The sequence below is a fragment of the Macaca fascicularis genome, chromosome 1, assembly GCF_037993035.2.
Source record: "Macaca fascicularis isolate 582-1 chromosome 1, T2T-MFA8v1.1".
Taxonomy (NCBI): Eukaryota; Metazoa; Chordata; class Mammalia; order Primates; family Cercopithecidae; genus Macaca; species Macaca fascicularis.
The window spans coordinates 215,944,644-215,958,977 of NC_088375.1; the positions used below are offsets into that span (position 1 = coordinate 215,944,644).

At 40.6% G+C, this 14,334-nt stretch overlaps 1 protein-coding gene across 24 annotated transcripts in view; it reads left to right on the plus strand.

Moving 5' to 3' along the window:
* UBR4 (ubiquitin protein ligase E3 component n-recognin 4) overlaps positions 1-14,334 on the plus strand; it is a 139,632-nt gene that overhangs the window by 70,219 nt on the left and 55,079 nt on the right. For 14 of the 24 annotated variants that reach the window (XR_012425209.1, XM_015441762.4, XM_015441773.4 and 11 more), the window contains 6 exons: positions 201-305; positions 1,847-1,984; positions 2,873-3,047; positions 12,615-12,711; positions 13,366-13,473; positions 13,946-14,062. Coding sequence is in view for 23 of the 24 variants with exons in the window: in XM_015441762.4 (XP_015297248.2) it covers positions 201-305; positions 1,847-1,984; positions 2,873-3,047; positions 12,615-12,711; positions 13,366-13,473; positions 13,946-14,062 (740 nt within the window). In the remaining variant the exon portion in view is untranslated. The remainder of the gene's footprint in view (positions 1-200; positions 306-1,846; positions 1,985-2,872; positions 3,048-12,614; positions 12,712-13,365; positions 13,474-13,945; positions 14,063-14,334) is intronic. The other 10 variants (XM_015441781.4, XM_074018436.1, XM_074018442.1 and 7 more) reach the window with 1 other exon arrangement.

The window sequence follows — 14,334 nt, forward strand, 5'->3', positions numbered from 1 at the left end:
GCCTGAGCTGAAGGAAGCATTCCACCATCTCTGTAACTGAACTTGGTGGGTGGACAGCAGTGGCTGTTGGCTAACTTCCTCTAGGCCAGAGGGGGTCACATGCTGGTGTTTGGAGACTCTTGAGGGCAGCACGTGGCCAAAGCAGCACTGTGGATGGGACCTGGAGGGGATGTTGTGCTCACTCTCCACTTGTTTCCCAGGCAGCAGCAGCAGTGCCCTGGGCCTGCAGAGCCTGGGACTGTCCGGCCAGGCACCCAGCTCTTCCTCTCTGGACGCAGGAACCCTCTCTGACACCACAGCATCAGGTAACTGTCCACAGCAAGGAGCACGGCTCAGGGCCCCAGGACCCTCAGGCCTTGTCTCCACTGCTGTGAGAGTGTAATGGGCAGCTGCTTTGACAGGCCATTCTGGACTTCCTGCTTCTGCCTTGGCTTTAGAAAGATGGGTGTGGAGGGTGTGGTGCTGTGGCTCGGCCCTGCTGCGCACAGCTCCGCTTCCTCACACTTTGCATGCTGCCTGGCTTCAGCTACTTCCCCACGGAAAAGCCGAGAGAGCGGCCTGCAGGCTGATCAGCTACAGGGCTTCCACTTCAGCTTCCAGCGTTCTTTGTCAGAGCTCTAACAATTTAGACAGTATTAAAAGAGAGACAAGAAATAGAACTCATACTTTTTACTTTTTTTATCTTCATTTGCAAATGAAAGGAGAGCTACAAGAAGCTAGATGGTACTTCAGAATTCTTGGTCCATGTGACCAACCATCAGGGATCTATGAGCTTGAGAGAGAGGGTTTTTGTGGACAATTGAAATCTATAGGAAATCTCCAGAACTCATCTGCTCTTTATTTTCAATCTTTTCCCTAATCTGATTAAAAAAAAATGTTTAATGAATAGAGAGTTAGACCAAATGGAGATACCTGGTCAACCCCTGAGTAATTTAAGGGTTGATTTATAGTTTTTGAGACTGATGCTTCCTTGTGTTTTTTTTTTTTTTTCTTTTCTTTTGGAAGTTTTAGCCTGGGTAGATAAGAAAGGGAGAGAGCGGCTGGCCCCACCTGCTGCCATGGCTTGTTGCTTTTCTCAGGTCTCTTTAGTTGCTGCCATTTCAGGCTCTGAGGTTGCTGTTGTGTTGTGCCAGTCGTGTTCCCGCTGTGCTCTGTGGCTGTCCTGGCTTTCCTCCCCCATGTATCTCATCCAGCATTTTCCTCCTGTCTCAGCTCAGCCCTGATCCTGGATGCTGTGGCTGTCTCTGGGGAATTTCCTTGCTTCATTATTAGCATCTGATGAGGATGATTAGGAGATGTGAAATTTCCCCATGAGCTCCCCTTTGGACCACTTGCTAAAAAAAACAAAACCAGGTTGATTCAAGAGCTCATGCTAAGTGACTTCCTAACATAAGCAAAAATTGACTGATTTCAAAACAAATCTCGTTAAAATTCAGAGTTCTATGCTTTGAATGGTAATGGCTAGTTTCAGATCTCTCAGCAGGTGTCAGTAACACCTAAACAATGGTAACCATGAAGCATTTTAGCTAGAAAACTCAGCGTCCATGTCACAGATTCTTACTGAACTTGCACTGTAATTTAAACAGCGAAGGAAATGCCCAGTGAACTGGGTTTTCTTCACTCCTGTCTAAGTACTGTTTGCAATGCACCGTGTATAGTGTTTGTTTCTGTTAGCGATTAACCAGCAAAGCAAATCTTTCCCTTTTTTCTTTGACGACAGGATATATAAACTGCATTGTGTCCTATGCACTATGTGGTTTGATGCTTTCATCCCAAGGAGGGCTCTTTTTTTTTTTTTTTAATTTTTTTATTTTTTAACCTGTAACAGCTCTCGTTACTCTCTCAGCTCCAGCCTCAGACGACGAGGGCAGCACAGCAGCAACAGATGGTTCTACCCTTCGGACCTCTCCTGCTGACCACGGTGGTAGTGTGGGCTCGGAGAGCGGGGGCAGTGCGGTGGACTCAGTGGCTGGCGAGCACAGTGGTAATGTGCCATGGAGGGGGGCAGAGGGTGGGGACAAAACAGGAATCTCTGCTTGGGTCCTGGGGTTGGTTTTTGCAAAGAAAAGTTATAGAGACTCATTGAAAGTCTTGTGGACTCTCTGAAAGTCTTATGGATTCATTTGGCCTCAACTTTCGAGTTTCAAATGTTCAATGGCTTAAGCTCAGGGGGTTAGTATTGAAATATTTTACAGATATTTACTAATTATCTGTTAGTGGAAAAAAAGCATTGACATGCATAATTCTTTTTTTTTTTTTTTCCTCTCTGAAACTGTGATGATGTGCATAATTCTAAGTCATGATTAGCCTAAAACAGTTATGGTGTCACCTTGAAACCCATTATCCTATGGTTTCTGCTCCTTATTTATTTGGGGGAGGGTTTTTTTACGCGATCTTATTGTTAATGATCTGATGTGTTCACATAGCATACCATCCCCACAGTCTACTAGCTGATGAGGTGGGACTCTAGAAGGAGGGAACATGACAGCCATTTTGGTTTGACCTTCCATATCAGTCCGTGGGTAGCAATCAGATACAATTTTTACAGAGGAGATTAAGAGCAGCTAATAATTTATAGATTCCCATGTCAGTGTATGTTTCCTCTGAAGTATGAGATAGAAATGTATTAGCATCTGAGATTAAGATTATTCTTATAGGTGGGTCTTATGTACCGGGGAAGGGTTAATGGCTACTGTGAGAGTGATTTAACACAGTGCTGTGGGGTCTTACTTAGCTTTACGTATAAGAAAAAAATACTACCAGTTGCTGTCTAATGCTACCCGTTATTATCTATTGGCTGCTGCTTTAGAATGCACTGGGTTCCTTCATGCTTTGGGAGTTGATTTGTGCTTTTTAAACTATTTCCCTCTAGTGTCTGGCCGGAGCAGTGCTTATGGCGATGCTACAGCTGAGGGGCATCCGGCTGGACCAGGAAGTGTCAGCTCAAGCACTGGAGCCATCAGCACCACCACTGGGCACCAGGAGGGAGATGGCTCCGAGGGAGAAGGAGAAGGAGAAGCTGAAGGAGATGTCCACACTAGCAACAGGTCAAAACCTAGTCCTCCACAGTTAAGAGACTTGCCTATCTGAGACTATTTCAGGAATAGTAGGACTGATCAGTTGTAGGAGGTAGAGTGGTGATAACAGTATATTTCTTTTGAAATATTAAGGTGTAAACTTCTGAAACAGTTTAAAATCTTAGGAAGTGCTCTAGGTCTGTCTTTGTCTTAGAATTATAGTAAATCAATTACAGAGAGAATAGGAAGTGGTCTTTCTCTTAAGGCTCCTCTGAATATCTTAGTGACTGTAAAGTGATTGTCATAAAAACATGTCTTTCTTACTCAAATTTTTCCAGTTTCATCAATATCCATACACTCAATGTACGGCATCCTCTTTACAAATGGCACCGCTGGAGGCTCAACATTTAGGTATACGTATTAGGTGTCCTAGAAGTGCTCCTTGTTCAGCATGTTCATAAGGTGAAGGAGAAATAAGACATAGCAAATACATGCTTATGGCTAGAAATACCAGTGGTGAAGCATTTTGAAACTGAAAGTGATCTATAAAATCCTAATCCATTTTTGTGGTGGAGTTTGGTGCTATATTGGTGAAGTGAATGTATTCTTATCCCAGAGGTAACTAGAGAAATAGAAGACAAACCTGAAAAATAAGACTCAAGATATAATGTTTGTTGAATTTGTTGAGGCCAGTAGTTGTTACATTAGTGCAAAAATAGGTAAGTCAGAATTTTTTTTTTTTTTTTTTTGAGACAGGATCCTCCCTCTTGTCACCCTGGCTGGAGTGCAGTGGTGTGAACACAGCTCACTGCAGCCTCAACCTCCCAGGCTCAGGTGATCCTCCTACCTCAGCCTCCCGAGTAGCTGGGACTACAGGTGTGCGGTACCACACCTGGCCAATTTTTGTATTTTTTGTAGAGATGATGTTTTGCCGTGTTGCCCAGGCTGATCTGGAACTCCTGAGCTCAAATGATCCGCTCATCACCTCCGGAAGTGCTGGCATTATGCGTGTGAGCCCCTGTGCCTGGCCCAGAATTTTGAACTAACTGATTTCTATCAGGGAAAAAATATGGTGCCTGATGTAGTCAGGCATCAGAGACATTTAAAGGGGGCATCAAAGAGTGCCTTCCACATTCTCTATATCCTTGATGCTTGAATGTAAGCTGTTTACTTCTCTGGATGAATTTCTCTGGTTCTGTTAATAGATATTTTGATAGAGTTTTTTTTTTTTTTTTTTTTTTTTGAGACGGAGTCCCGCTCTGTCACCCAGGCTGGAGTGCAGTGGCCGTATCTCAGCTCACTGCAAGCTCCGCCTCCCGGGTTCACACCATTCTCCGGCCTCAGCCTCCCGACTAGCTGGGACTACAGGCGCCCGCCACCTCACCCGGCTAGTTTTTTGTATTTCTTAATAGAGACGGGGTTTCACCGTGTTAGCCAGGATGGTCTCGATCTCCTGACCTCGTGATCCGCCCGTCTCGGCCTCCCAAAGTGCTGGGATTACAGGCTTGAGCCACTGCGCCCGGCCTTGATAGAGTTTTTAAAAAATCTCCTAATATTTTTCTTAATGTGATTTCTAGGTTAATTCCCTTATGTTCAGTTAACTTGGTCTCTATGATTTTTTTAAAATTTACTTAAAAAATTTAAAATCCAGTCTACTTTTGTGTTCTAGTTGATATAGTTGAGTTCATTTACAATTAATGTTGATCGCTGACAGATTTGGAATGGATGTCTGCTATTACTTTGTGCTTCTTATTTGTTCTATGTGTATCCTTTTCTTTCCTTGTTGGCCGCCTTTTGAGTTGACTTGCTAATTTTTTGTTCCTGTTTTTTTCCTTTTTTCCTCCAACTCTGCAGGTTTGGAAGTTGTTTACTCTGTTTTTAATCTTTCAGTGGTTATATTATGCATTTTAACTTGCATACTTACCTTATTCAAAATGAAGTTTAACTAATAGCTACACCTTCTGAATAATATGAGGATCTTAGAAGACTTTACTCCTTCTTATCAATATAAATGATCATTTTTGTGTGTTTTAACTTTTTTAATGTCTTCTTAAAGCCTTTAGGATTTTATAGTTTATATGGTCAGTGTTTGTTGAAGTTTTACTCATATGTTTACCATTTTATGTGCCTAATATTTCTTTATGCCTCTGAGACCTCCCATCCAGGATCATTTTTTTCCTGAACTGTATCATTTAGATTTCCCTTTAGGGAGGTTTGCTGGTTTACAATATCTCAGATTTTGTTGGTCTGGAAATATCTTTATTGAACTTACATTTGAGGATGTATTTTTGATGGGTATAAAATTTTGGGTTGGCAGCACCCCCGACCTCCCTAGTTGAAAATGGTATTCTATTATTTCCTGGCTTTTGTTATTTCCAATGAGAAATCACCTCCTATTTTAGCTGTTGCTTCTTTGAAAGTAATGTCTTTACTGCTACTTTTAAGATCTTCATTTGTCATTATTTTTGCAATTTTACCAGGATATGTGATTTATTTCTTTACATTTGTTTTGCTTAGTAGTATTTGGGACTCTTGGATGTGTGGGCTAGTGTCTTTTATTTTGGAAAAATCTCATCTATTAATCTTATCAGATATTCTTTTTTTTTTTTTTTTTTTTTTTTTTTTTTGAGACGGAGTCTCACGCTGTTGCCCAGGCTGGAGTGCAGTGGCGCGATCTCGGCTCACTGCAAGCTCCGCCTCCTGGGTTCACGCCATTCTCCTGCCTCAGCCTCCTGAGTAGCTGGGACTACAGGCGCCCGCCACCGCGCCCGGCTAATTTTTTGTATTTTTAGTAGAGACGGGGTTTCACTGTGGTCTCGATCTCCTGACCTTGTGATCCGCCCGCCTCGGCCTCCCAAAGTGCTGGGATTACAGGCTTGAGCCACCGCGCCCGGCCCAGATATTCTTTTTGTCTTATTTTCTGTTATTTTTCTTTCTGGGATTTCAGTTAAATAGATGTTAGACCATCATATTCTCTTCTTCATGTCTCTTAAAATCTCTTTTTCTTTTGTGTTCCTTGTGCTTATTATAAATTTCTTGATCTATTTGAGTAGCATTAAAAAACATCAAATACATAGCAATAAATTAGAAAGATATGTAAGACTTCTACTCTGAACACTGCACAATCTCAGAGAAGTTAAAGACCTAAATAAATGAAGAGCTACATTTATGGATTGAAATATGTTTATGGATTGAAAGACTCATCGTGAAGATAATTGTCTTCAAATTGATATAGAGCCGTATAATTCTAGTCATAAATTTTGGCTGGAGTTACGTGTTAAAATTGACAAGTTGATACAAACATTTATGTGGATTAGCCAAGGCAATATTGAAGAAAATTCATAAAGTTAGAGGACTTTATAGAACTATAACTTATTATAAAGCTACGGTAATTAAGACAATGTGATAATGGTGTGAAGATAGACAAATAGATTGGTGGAATGGGCTGGAGTTCAGAAACAGCTTCACACATACCTGGTCATCTGATTTGTAACAAAGGTGACACTTATGTACAATGGGGGAAAGGAGGGTTTTTTTCGATAAATAATAATGGGTCAGCTGGAAATGCACATAGAATAAAATGAATCTTGACCTGATCTTACATGCAAAAATCAACTGAATTATAGATGTAAATGCAAAGGGTAACACCTTCTTACTTTTAAAAGACAAAATGTCTTCATAACTTGGCTTTGGTGAAGATTTATTGAATAGGACACAAAAGCATTAAAAGGAAAACAAATGTATAAACTGGATTATATTCTCAGCAGCTATTCATTTTCTCCTCCCCTCTTCTCAGTGTTAAGGTTTCAGTTAGGTAGTTTTTCTTTTAGGCTCCTAGGCTAGAGTGGGGCGGGAGGTGCAGGTGCAGGGAAGAGTGTGAAGGGAAGTCATTTATTACTGTTTACTTTTAAAGTGAGGGTGTAGCCTTCTGTGGTTCTTCTATGAGGTTCTCTTTGAAGACCTTCCCTACTGTCCACAGAGGAGGTCTAAAGAAAAAAAAATGAAAACCTTCCCCACTTAAGGAAGATCCTCTGCTTTTATTTCTATTCCAAATGCCCTGTGAGGTCCTGGCAACCAGAGGGTCAAGTTGCCTTCAGAACATCTTGGCCTTAACTTGTCAAATTTCAAAATTCCCTAAAATCTGTCTCTGAGTTCTGCTTACATCTTTGGCTTAATAACTTGTTAATTGCTAGTGAGCTCATTATTACTTTTATTTTGACTTTGTATCTGATCATCTTTCTTAGTTCACTTATTCTTGTTGTTTCTTGTTTTCTTTTCTTTTAAGACAGTCCTACTTGCCCAGGCTGGTGTGCACAATCATAGATAGCTCACTGCAACCTTGAATGCCTAGGCTCAAGGAATCCTCCTGCCTCAGCTGTCTGAGTAACTAGGCACATGCCAGCATGCCCAGCTGTTTGTATTTATTTATTTATTTTTGAGACGGAGTCTCACTCTGTTTCCCAGGCTGGTATGCAGTGGCACAATCAAAGCACCTTGCAACCTCAAATGCCTAGGCTCAAGGAATCCTCCTGCCTGGGTAGCTAGGTGCATGCAACCATGCCCAGCTGTTTTTAATTTTTTTTTTTTTTTGAGACAGAGGTTGGAGTGTCTTGCCCAGGCTGGAGTGCGGTGGTACAATCTCGGCTCACTGCAACCTCCACTTTCCAGGTTCAAGCGATTCTCATGCCTCAGCCTCCTGAGTAGCTGGGATTACAGGCATGTGCCACCACACCTGGCACCCAGCTAATTTTTGTATTTTTAGTAGAGACAGAGTTTCATCATGTTGGCCAGGCTGGTCTCGAACTCCTGACCTCAGGTGATCCACCCACCTTGGCCTCCCAAAGTACTGGGATAACAGGTGTGAGCCACCGTACCCGGCCTAGTATTTATTTTATTTATTTATTTATTTATTTATTTTTTTGTTGAAACAGCATCTCACTATTGCCCAAGCTGGTCTTGAACTCCTGGACTCAAGTGATCTTCCTTCCTCAGCCCCCCAGTGTTGGGATTACAGGTGTGAGCCACTGCACCCAGCTCACTTATTTATTCTAATGATAGATTTTAGTGGATTTTCTGCGTCCACAATCTTATCACCAGCAAATAACAGTTTAACGTTTTTCATTCCAATCTTCGTACCTTTTAATTTTCTTTTCTTGTCTTATTTCATTAGCTAGGACCTCTTGTACAATGTTGAAAGAAGTGGTGATGATGAACATTATCTCATTCCCAAACTCAGGGTGAAAAGGTTCAATACTTTCTCATTAAGTGTGATGTTAGCGCAAGGGTTTTTTATGGATATTTATCAGATTAAGGAAATTTTGTTCCTAGTTTGCTGGAAGATTTTTATATTAAATGGGTTTTTCAAGATTTCCAGTTTCTTGTGTTTCATGTATTGAATCATTTATATGGTTTTTCTTCTTTATTTTATTTAAGTTTATAGATTACATTAATTGATTTTTCTATTATTAAACCTATTTAGTCATGGTGTGTTATCCTTTATATCACGTGACCTGATTTGCTAATTTTTAGTTTAGGCTTATCATTTTTCTTTGAGATGTCTTTGTCAGGGATTGATATTCACCTTATTCTGGCGTCATAAAATAAGTCAGGGCATGATCCCCTTTTCTCTTGCTCTAGAAGAGTTTGTATAAGATTAGTGTTCTTTCTTTCATAAATTCTTAGAGAAATTTACCAGTGAAGTCATCTGAGTCTGGACTTTATGTAAGGGAAGATTTAAAATTAGGTTTATTCTTTAAATGCTAGAGAATTATTTTTATTTATTTTGGTTTCAATTTTGGTATATTGTATTTTAAAAGGAATTTGTTGATTTTATTAAAGTTGTCAGTTTTACTGGCATAAACCTGTTCATATTTTTTTTTCCTCATCTTTTTAATGTCTTGACAATCTGTAGTGATTTGCCTTTTTTCATTTCTGACAATGGTGACTTATTCTTTGTCAGTCTTGCTAGGAGTTATCAACTTTATTTGAAAGAACTGGCTTTTGGTTCTGGTTTTTTTCTGTTGTATGTCTGCTTTCTATTTTATTCCTGCTTTTTATTATTTCCTTTCTTTTGCTATTTACCATTTTTTACTATTTTTTTGTTGTTGTTCTGTTGTTCCTGTTCTATCTCTGGCTCATGAGATACAAACCTAAATTATTTAATCATATGTATTTTAAACCTACTTTAAAAATACATATTCGGCTAGGTGCGGTGGCTCACGCCTGTAATCCCATCATTTTGGGAGGCTGAGGTGGGCTGATCACTTGAGGCCAGGAGTTCAAAACCAGCCTGGCCAACAAAGCAAAACCCTGTCTCTACTAAAGATATAAAAATTAGCCTTGCATGGTGGAGTGCACCTGTAATCTCGGCTACTTGGGAGGCTGAGATAGGAGAATTGCTTGAACGTGGGAGGCGGAGGTTGCTATGAGCCGAGATCATGCCACTGTACTCCAGCCTGGGTGACAGAGTGAGACGCCATCTCAAACAAACAAACAAAAAAACCAACCATATTTGAAACAACGTATTTTTTCTAAAATTCCATCTTAATCTTGCTTTGGCTGCAGCTCACATATTTTGATAATGTTGTGTTTTGATAATGTATTTTCAATGCTGTTCAATTCAAATTGTTTTCTATATTCTGTTGTAATTTAGTCTTTGGCCCATGGGATATTTAAAAGTATGTTACTAAATTTCTAAACATTTGGGAATTTTCTATTTATCTTTTTGTTATTGGTTTATAGTTTAATTTTACCATGGTTGGGAACATGCCGGGTGATTGTAGATTTTTTTGTTTGTTTGTTTTTTCAGACGTAGTTTCACTCTTGTTGCCCAGGCTGGAGTGCATTGGCATGATCTTGGCTCACTGCAACCTTTGCCTCCCAGGTTCAAGTGATTCTCCTGCCTCAGCCTCCCAAGTAGCTAGGATTACAGGCATGTGTGACCACGCCCGGCTAATTTTGTATTTTTAGTAGAGATGGGGTTTCTCCATGTTGGTCAGGTTGGTCTTGAACTTTTGACCTCAGATGATCTGCCCACCTCGGCCTCACAAAGTGCTGGGATTACAGGCATGAACCAGGTGGATTGTAGATTTTTTTTTTTAAATCTCTTGAGACTCATCACTGCTTCTAAAATGGTGTTATATCTTCTTAGGATTTTCATTTGTTTTTAGGAAGAGGGTGAATTTAGGTAACCTAGCCATATTGACAATGGAATTCTCTATAGTGGTTTTAAGTTAACCTTTTTTCATGAATAAGTTAATTAAATAATTGGTTAATGAATTATTTAAAATTTTTTTGGTTTTATTTTCTCTCTTTGCTTAGTTGAAACATGAATTATTTTAAATAAAACAGAATTTTACTTTAAGTCACTAAAGAAAAGGAAACTGCAGTTTTTGGTGCTGTGTTTACTTTTTTTTTTTTTTTTTTTTTAAAGTTTTAGGAGTACTGTGTAAGAGTTTGAAAATAGGTTGGGTCTGGTGGCTTATACTTGTAATCCCAGCACTTTGGGAGGCTGAAGTGGGACGATCGCTTGAGCCCAGGAGTTTGAGATCAGCCTGGGCAACACAGGGAGACCCTGTCTCTACAAAAAATAAGAAAATTAGCCGGGCATGATGGCATGCGCCAGTGGTACCAGCTACTCAGGATCCTGAGGTGGAAGGATCTCTTGAGTCCAGGAAGTCAAGACTGCACTGAGCTGTGATTGTGCCACTGCACTCCAGCCTGGGCAACAGGGTGTCCTAGGCTCAGAAAACAAAATGAATGAATGAATGATGTTTGAAAATATTCTGCTGTGATCTTGGTCCAAGTCTAGACTCTGCTCATTTTGTTGACTTTTTCTTCATGTGTGTATATTTGCGTGTATGGTCTCCAAATCTGAAGATATTAATCCATCTCAAAACAAATCTGTCTTATGTTTTATGTTGAAACTGTTGAACTGCTGCTATCATCTCACCTTTCCTCACTTGTACCTGGTCCATCTTTGAACAATTCTTAAATCATTTGTAGTCCCCACCTAGCTTGGCTAATTATTAACAGACACGTGCATGGTGTTCTGAAGAACAGTTAGCTCATTCCTTTGAGTTCTTTTTAGAATCATAATAATTTATAATTCACGTAAGACCCCATATTTTCTTTCATTCATTCTTTTTTTAGAGACAGGGTCTTGCTCTGTTGTTCAGACTGGAGTGCAGTGGCATGATCATGGCTCACTGTAACCTTGAACTCCTGGGATCAAGTGATCTTCCTGAGGCAGGACTATAGGCACATGGCACCACGTCTGGCTAATTTTTTACTTTTTTATAGAGATGAGGTCTTGCTATGTTTCCCTGGCTGGTCTTGAACTCCTGCCTCAGCCTCCAAGTGTTGGGATTATAGACATGAGCTACCACACCCAACTCTAGACCCTGTACTTTCATCCAGACTTGTATTATTTTGAAAAGATTCTGGGCTGGGTACAGTAGCTCACTTTAGCTCTGTTGCCCAGGCTGGAGTGCAGTGGTGTGGTCATAGCTCACTGCATCTTTGAATTCCTGGGCTCAACCAATCCTCCCTTCTTAGTCTCCTGAATTGCTGGGATTAGAGGCACACCATCATGCCCAGCTGTTTTCTTTAAAACAATTTTTTTGGTCCTTTTTTGTATTTAAAAAAATTTTCTTTTTAAGAAAAGAAAAAGAAAATATTCTGGATACCTGCTAGGATATGTAACACATGAAAATCACACATTAAAAAAAAAAATAGGCGTGTGGTTTCTTACAAATAATCTCTAAGATAAAAATGAGACAAGGACCATTTACTAATTATGAAAGTGAATCCATTGATTTATTCAGCAACTATATTCTTAATCTGTATGAGATTGTGTATTAGGGGAGACTGGCAACCAAATTGTCAGCAGGACCTTAATTAATTTTCATCATCCTCTTGAATCAGCATATTAGCTAGAGATCCAGGGGCACATACTTAGTACAGAAGGTCAGCTGTATATCTGCAGATGAAGGCTAGGTAATGGCCAATTGATTATATGGGAAAACTCATGGGTCCAGTAGGAGAGTGTGACGTTGAAACAGAATATTGTATTAGGAAGATGGTGGACAAGGTGTGAGACAGTAGAGCAGTGACTGGACTTTATAAGAATTTGGGAAACGTGAGAAAGAAAGGGCTGGGTCACTGCAGCTGGGTGATACAGAATTTGTATATAGAAGAATTCTAGAAAATAATGTCTGGGCACAATAGGGCCGCATACTAGAAAAAAGCCATAAATCTTGCAGTTGGAGCTTTGACTTTGAAACTGAGAACTACCAGGGCCTGGAGGCTTGGGAAATACTTTGAACTTTCCTGTGGTAGGATTTCTTTCAGTGCCATCAGTTGTATTTTGGAATAGTTTTGCTTTCTTTTAACAGAGTGAGATCTCTCCTTCTGTGTTGCTGACTGGCATACCAAGTAGGCAGTTCTTAACTTTTTTTTTTTAATGCTGGAGATTGTTCCTAAGCATTAGGCTTCTTGTTGACCTTGGTAGCAGGGTTGGAGTGGGAAGGGAACTATATTCAGCTGGTTTCTGTTGGAGTACAGCTCATGTTTTCTATCTTTTCCTCACCCTTTTAGGCTGCACATGGTCCGTCTAATGCTGTTGGAGAGATTACTGCAGACCCTGCCTCAGTTACGCAACGTTGGGGGTGTCCGGGCCATCCCGTACATGCAGGTATCTCTTAGCTCACCTGGGTCTCTGTCAGGTCATGATTGGACTACCCTTAAGCATGCCCGCATCTCTGTTGCAGAGGACCTGGAAGCCTTCGTTTGGTGTTAGGCCACAGAATAATGCAATTTAATTTTTGAGCTACAAATTATAGCTCTTCATTTTATAAATGAGAAGGCTAAGGGTCAGAGAATTTTTTCAGTGCGCAAGTTCTTCCAGATAGTTATTGACAGAGCCGGTGCAAAGCCCGCTCCTGAGATTCTGAGTCTCTAGTTTCTTCGTTGATATTAGTGGGCTAATAGCTGTTCTTCCACTCACTAGCTGTCTTCCTCAGATTCAAAACTGTTCTTTAATTCTTAGTTCAGTGTACCACCTTTTCTCAAGCTGCTTTGCTTGGATATAATATAGGTTAGTCCATTAATTTTACAAACTTTTTACAAAACATTTTTTGTAACGTCAAGTGTGGCATATATCAGAATTTGACTTTTCTGACTCTGAACACTGAAGCTTTGGATACTGGGAATTTAGAACGCTGTAATGGATTACAGTTATGATTGGTAGGGATGTCAGGAAGATGAGGGTTTCTTCTGAAACACCCCGTATTTCGAGTCGTTCTTCTTTAGGAAATTGGGTTTTGTGTTTTCTCTCTTTGACTTCTAGGTCATCCTAATGCTCACTACAGATCTGGATGGAGAAGATGAGAAAGATAAGGGGGCCCTAGATAACCTGCTCTCCCAGCTTATTGCTGAGTTGGGTATGGATAAAAAGGTAAAATCTGAGAGGCAATCTGTGTGAGAAACAGGATTGGCTGAGATACTTCCTCAGGTTCCCATTTGTTTCATAGAGCAACTTCACCTTATTTTAAGGGGTAACCATCCACTGAGGGCTCCAGTTCTGTTGAGTCAACAGAAGTGTATTCAGGGTCTGCTTTGGCCCGAGTATAGTTTTGGACTCTGAGCATAGTTGAGGGCAAAGATGAAGTTCTTACCCTCATGGACCTTTAGTGCTCAGTGAGGTGAAAACATCAAATTAGTTGTTCATATCTTAATATGACCTCCTAAGTGTATCGGGCTCTGGGTACCCCATGTATAGTCCATGGATATACTGGGGGTTGTTTTGTGTCTGATTCAATCTAAGGAACACTTTAGGGCTGATGGGCTTGATTTGAAGGGATCTTGTTCAGAGGATGCCTCAAGCATCAAGTAAGTAGAGGTTTCTGGGCTTATGCTTTGGCCTGCAGGATGTCTCCAAGAAGAATGAGCGCAGCGCCCTGAATGAAGTCCATCTGGTAGTAATGAGACTCCTGAGTGTCTTCATGTCCCGCACCAAATCTGGATCCAAGTCTTCCATATGTGAGGTATTTTTGCTTTGGGTTTATGGGTTTGGGGAAAGGTAAGAGGATTGTCTGGGTAGTGCTAGGGCCAGCGCAGGGGTGCTAGTCCTCTGTAAGAATAAAGCCATTGTTCCCTGAGGGGAGTAAGATTCTAAGCTGTCACCTTTTCAAGAGCAGAACCTCCACCTTTTTCGGAATCCCTTCCAACCCTAGTCTTTGCTAACAGTCCCTCCAATGGAGGGGTTAAAGGGTTTGGAAGTTCCATTATTGAAAAGCAGGGCTCTCTTCTGCAAGGC